The sequence below is a fragment of the Mizuhopecten yessoensis genome, unplaced genomic scaffold (genome assembly GCF_002113885.1).
Source record: "Mizuhopecten yessoensis strain PY_sf001 unplaced genomic scaffold, ASM211388v2 scaffold10807, whole genome shotgun sequence".
Taxonomy (NCBI): Eukaryota; Metazoa; Mollusca; class Bivalvia; order Pectinida; family Pectinidae; genus Mizuhopecten; species Mizuhopecten yessoensis.
This window is the reverse complement of record NW_018408731.1, coordinates 119,688-126,404: the sequence shown is the minus strand read 5'-3', so window position 1 is coordinate 126,404 and position 6,717 is coordinate 119,688. Positions and strand designations below refer to the sequence as shown.

The 6,717-nt window shown below is 35.5% G+C and overlaps 1 protein-coding gene across 2 annotated transcripts in view; it reads left to right on the top strand.

The window, feature by feature from the left end:
- Window positions 1-6,717, top strand: part of LOC110462577 (ATP-dependent Clp protease ATP-binding subunit ClpX-like) — a 15,533-nt gene that overhangs the window by 4,509 nt on the left and 4,307 nt on the right. For both annotated transcript variants that reach the window (XM_021516576.1, XM_021516575.1), the window contains exons 5-8: window positions 2,876-3,034; window positions 3,361-3,525; window positions 4,712-4,959; window positions 5,721-5,948. In XM_021516576.1, the coding sequence (XP_021372251.1) occupies window positions 2,876-3,034; window positions 3,361-3,525; window positions 4,712-4,959; window positions 5,721-5,948 (800 nt within the window). The remainder of the gene's footprint in view (window positions 1-2,875; window positions 3,035-3,360; window positions 3,526-4,711; window positions 4,960-5,720; window positions 5,949-6,717) is intronic.

The following is a 6,717-nucleotide window of genomic DNA, read 5'->3' as shown; positions in this document are numbered from 1 at the left end:
ATCAACATTATACTGTAAACAATGTAATATGTGCCCTACCTTCATCATCAATATTATACTGTAAACAATGTAATATGTGCCCTACCTTCATTATCAACATAATACCGTAAACAATGTAATAGGTGCCCTACCTTCATTATCAACATTATACTGTAAACAATGTAATAGGTGCCCTACCTTCATCATCAACATAATACTGTTAACAATGTAATATGTGCCCTACCTTCATTATCAACATATTACCGTAAACAATGTAATAGGTGCCCTACCTTCATTATCAACATTATACTGTTAACAATGAAATGTGTGTCCTACCTTCATCATCAACATTATACTGTAAACAATGTAATATGTGCCCTACCTTCATTATCAACATTATACTGTAAACAATGAAATGTGTGTCCTAGCTACCTTCATCATCAACATAATACTGTAAACAATGTAATATGTGCCCTACCTTCATCATCAACATTATACTGTAAACAATGTAATATGTGCCCTACCTTCATTATCAACATTATACCGTAAACAATGTAATATGTGCCCTACCTTCATCATTAACATTATACCGTAAACAATGTGTCCTAGCTACCTTCATCATCAACATAATACTGTAAACAATGTAATATGTGCCCTACCTTCATTATCAACATTATTCTGTAAACAATGAAATGTGTGTCCTAGCTACCTTCATCATCAACATACTACTGTAAACAATGTAATATGTGCCCTACCTTCATTATCAACATTATACCGTAAACAATGTAATATGTGCCCTACCTTCATTATCAACATATTACCGTAAACAATGTAATAGGTGCCCTACCTTAATTATCAACATTATACTGTAAACAATGTAATAGGTGCCTTACCTTCATCATTAGCATTATACTGTAAACAATGTAATAGGTGCCTTACCTTCATCATCAACATACTGTAAACAATGTAATAGGTGCCCTACCTTCATCATCAACATTATACTGTAAACAATGTAAAAGGTGCTTTACCTTCATCATTAACATTATACTGTAAACAATGTAATAGGTGCCCTACCTTAATCATCAACATTATACTGTAAACAATGAAATGTGTGACCTAGCTACCTTCATTATCAACATTATATTGTAAACAATTTAATAGGTGCCTTACCTTCATCATTAACATTATACTGTAAACAATGTAATAGGTTCCTTACCTTCATTATCAACATTATACTATAAACAATGTAATAGGTGCCCTACTTTCATCATCAACATTATACTGTACACAGTGTAATATGTGCCCTACCTTCATTATCAACGTTATACTGTAAACAATGAAATGTGTGTCCTAGCTACCTTCATTATCAACATTATATTGTAAACAATGTAATAGGTGCCCTATTATACTGTAAACAATGAAATGTGTGCCCTACCTTCATCGTCAACATTGTACTGTAAACAATGTAATAGGTGTCCTACCTTCATCATTAACATTATGCCATAAACAATGTAATAGGTGCCCTATTATACTGTAAACAATGAAATGTGTGCCCTACCTTCATTATCAACGTTATACTGTAAACAATGAAATGTGTGCCCTACCTTCATTATCAACGTTATACTGTAAACAATGAAATGTGTGTCCTAGCTACCTTCATCATCAACATAATACTGTTAACAATGTAATATGTGCCCTACCTTAATCATCAACATTATACTGTAAACAATATTATACTGTAAACAATGTAATAGATGCCCTACCTTCATCATCAACATTATACTGTAACCAATGTTATAGTTGCCCTACCTTCATCATTAACATTATACCGTAAACAATGTAATATGTGCCCTCCCTTCATCATCAACATAATACCATAAACTATGTAATAGGTGCCCTACCTTCATCATCGACATTATACTGTAAAGAATGTAATATGTGCCCTACCTTCATAATCAACATTATACTGTAAACAATGTTATAGTTGCCCTACCTTCATCATTAACATTATGCCATAAACAATGTAATAGGTGCCCTACTTTCATCATCAACATTATACTGTACACAGTGTAATATGTGCCCTACCTTCATTATCAACGTTATACTGTAAACAATGAAATGTGTGTCCTACCTTCATTATCAACATTATACCATAAACAATGTAATAGGTACCCTACCTTCATCATCAACATAATACCATAAACTATGTAATAGGTGCCCTACCTTCATCTTCAACATTATACTGTAAACAATGTAAAAGGTGCTTTACCTTCATCATTAACATTATACTGTAAACAATGTAATGGGTGCCCGACCTTCATCATCAACATAATACCATAACCTATGTAATGGGTGCCCTCCCTTCATCATCAACATTATACTGTTAACAATGAAATGTGTGTCCTACCTTCATCATCGACATTATACCGTAAAGAATGTAATATATGCCCTACCTTCATCGTCAACATTGTACTGTAAACAATGTAATAGGTGTCCTACCTTCATCATTAACATTATGCCATAAACAATGTAATAGGTGCCCTACCTTCATCATCAACATAATACCATAAACTATGTAATAGGTGCCCTACCTTCATCATCAACATTATACTGTAAACAATGTAATGGGTGCCCTACCTTCATCATCAACATAATACCGTAAACAATGTAATAGGTGCCCTACCTTTATTATCAACATTATACTGTAAACAATGAAACAAAAGAATTAAAATAATAGCTTTAAATTAGTGTTATACAGTTAAGTGTTATGTTGGAAATTAGTCATAAATCTTATCTGAGAAATTCAATCAGGAGTTGTGCAACTATTAAAATCTGGTTGTACTATGGAAAATATGCGACCTTTTTCTTTAATTCATTCAGATATTTTCTCTTCCAGATGATCCACACCAGGATATTTTTGCACACACTGATCATTTTAACAGACTGATCCCAAATCATTTACAGAAATTTTTGGATGCAGAAAATGCAAAGTCTGTTGAGAAGAAAACTTTTCTGGAAAAGAGTAATATTTTACTCCTCGGGCCTACTGGATCAGGTAGGACCTACATGTAGTTGTAAAGGTATCATGGTGAAAACAGGACTGACTGCAAAACTGAGACTTCAGACACCATCAATAATTAGGTGCTTGTGCATGAGGTTGGAATATGGAAGGAGGTTAAGAAAACACTGGAAAAAAATATTAATTGAAACCCACTTTGTCCAGAGTCAGTCTTGGATAACATCCCATCGCCACCAAAGTCAGTGGCTATTACCTACAGATCACATATTACTTATACACAGCACTTTCAAGTTTCAGGAGGCATTTCACAGGGGAATCAGTGACAACAGAATACTGACTGAATATTATTTTCCTCCTTTTAGGTAAAACTTTGTTGGCTAATGCAGTGGCAGAGTTTCTTGATGTGCCGTTTTATGTCGGTGACTGTACATCCCTGACGATATCAGGGTATGTGGGTGACGATGTGGAATCCTTGTTATCTGGACTCCTCAGTAACGCTAATAATGATCTGGATAGGTGTCAGCAAGGTACTGTATTTCATCATCATAGAAATGTAAAACTCTTGTTGGCCCAGATATAGCGTGGGGTCTTAATGTAGGAGGAAACCGGAGTACCCAGAGAAAGCCCAGGTGGTCGGGCAGGTGACCCCATACCCTTTTACTTCTGATCAGGGAATCAAACCCCGGTCGCCTTGGTGATAGGGGAGTGCGTTTTCCACTCTGACTACTGACCACCCATATGGGGTCAGGGCCATTTAACGAGAGGTCAAGGTCACACAATTATACATGATGTTATCTTGTTCCACCTTTTTTAAAGTTGTAGAAAATGATTTGGCCACAATTTTAATGTCTTTTTAATAACATCAAAATCTTTGTTCAATGGTATTAGCATTAGCAATCTAAAATTATTCAAGCTAAGCATGGCATTGTCATCTTTATCAAGTAAATACTGTTAATCAAATAAACACCACATAGTCCAGGTGTTCAAAATCAGACTAGCTGAACTACAAGTGAATTTACTAAAAAGTAAAAGATTATTTTTACAAAAAGTATTTAATCTCATGGTATATAAATTAACATAAAGGGATTCAGGATGTTTCGCTGGAAAAACAGTTTGAAAATTGCCCGTGTGCCAGTGAATGTACTAGCCTGGCTGTCAGTCGTTTGTAATAATGGTTTTTATTCTATCCATATGTCACTGTGAGCATCACTTTATTTGTGGTATATCTCATAATTATTTATTGCCTACAATTGCCAAAAATTCCAAAGAAATGCTGATGTTCAACTTTTATTTAAATATCTCACATGAGCCCCAGGTCATAGATTTGTTTGTTAGAATACACAACATAAAACATAATTCCCCTTCTTAAAGAATAAATAGCACAATTAAAGTGTGGAGATCTATTTTTGGTACATTTACTTTCTACTCTTGTCACCTAAAATTGTCAAATTTAATAACAAGTACTTTTTGGGATACCTGACTGTCACATACAGAGACTGGCCCTTTGTTCATTTCTGGTACCAAAGCTAGTCAGGAAGCCAGAACCTAAAAATGGAATGCTTAAAAATACTTTGTCTAGGTCTTTTAACTTTTATTACTTTCTGTGTATTGCATTCTATGTATCAGCATGTTTATTGTGAACAAGCAACTTTTTCTATATAAGAAAGTTGTTCATGAAGACTAAGAAATGAATGCATTGCTTGTTTGTTACAGGGATAATTTTCTTGGATGAAATAGACAAACTCAAGAAAACATCATCCCATAACTCCGACCGGGACGTTGGCGGGGAGGGGGTACAGCAGAGACTTCTCAAGATCCTGGAAGGTACAAACGTCAGAGTTCCTGACAAAAGGTCAATGCCCTCATCTTACAAGGAGATAGACACAACTAACATCCTGTTTGTGGGATCCGGAGCTTTCACTGGCCTCGACCAAATCATTAGAAACAACAGAGAAAAAAAGGTTACTTTGTTAAAACAAAAATATGTGGTAATGTCTGTTGTGTTGCAGCATGTGAATTAAATTGTTCCAGCCTTCCCACTTTATCATCAATGGAATCATCGACCAGACCCCCACCAATTTGGTACAGATAGTCTCTGAAGTGGCCAGCAGAACAACAAATGTTGACATACATAGAACTATACGGGTATCTGAAATAAGTCTTAGAAACTTAATTTTGAATCCCCTCTGATCTTATATACATACATATCAGTCACAGGTCTCTCTGGTTCTCTGTTTTTTTTAGCTCATCCCGCTCTTTGGTTCAAAGGGAGCAGCATCCTTTACCAAAGGGTTCTCAATTTTGTAGAGGTGGGGGAGGGGGGCACATGGGTGGGGCTCAATAAGGGAAATAGAGGTATGTCGAAAACCTTTTCCTTCCATACCAATTGAGGGATTTTAACTAGAGTTCTAAAGCATCTTTGGGCAAAGGGGACACAGTTTTGTATAATCGGAGGGTATTGCTCCCCTCTCTCCATTCCCCTTTGGGTATAACCACGCCAATAGGGGAAAAAGAGGTGTATCTTCAAAAACCTTTTCCTTCCATACCATTTGAGGGATTTTAACTCAAGTTTCAGAACATCTTTGCGCAAAGGGGACTAAATTTTGTATAAATGTTAGGGCTGGGATAAGTCTCCACACTACCTGTAAGCCTTCAGATATATGTTGTACATTTGTCATGAGGTATTTTCAAATGCATAATACAGGTTTCTTCATCCCACCAGGTGTACGGATTTGGACAGCAAGCTGCTGATCAAACAGATGCAGACAGTGTAATATCTGAGGTGGAACCGAAGGACATCATTAAGTTTGGCATGATCCCCGAGTTTTGTGGCCGTATGCCTATTCTTGTACCATTTCATGGACTTTCCACAGAAGTACTTGTCAAAATCCTAACAGAGCCTAGAAACGCTGTAGCCAATCAATTCATTGCCCAGTTTAAGACAGAAAATGTAAGCCGCTAAACTATACATCTATCAGGTTACAAAACTGACATCAATTTACTCATTAGAAAAATTCACCTTATCAATATACCCTTTGATGTACATTGTAGACAAGCTTACACTTCGTTTCATTTATATATACAATACAATACAATACAATAAACTTTATTTAACGTCGGATAATGCAGTATGAAGTAAAATGCATCAAATCAAACAATTACATATATAAAACATTATGAAACAGAGAAAGTGTTAAAACATAAGGCTCCAGGCAAAGTAATAAGCTAGATATATATTATATAATATACATGCATACATATAGCATGACAATAATTTTTACCATAAAATACATAATGCATTGAAGCAAAGCACATACACATAAAAAACAGTTACTATGAAATACAATATTCCACTATCAGCACTATATATAAAACACATTTACAACATGTAAAACAAACGAAACATAATAATAAAATAAATTAAATGGAAAAAAAATAATAAGAGCAAGCATTCGCACAAATCCGAAGAAGCAGCATAAAAAACACACAAAAGTAAACACAAGTAAAGCGGACTAGCTATATGTACATGTACTACACACCGCGGCAGACATAACAAAGCGGACTAGCTACATGTACATGTACTACACACCGCGGCAGACATAACAAAGCGGACTAGCTATATGTACATGTACTACACACCGCGGCAGACATAACAAAGCGGACTAGCTATATGTACATGTACTACACACCGCGGCAGACATAACAAAGCGGACTAGCTA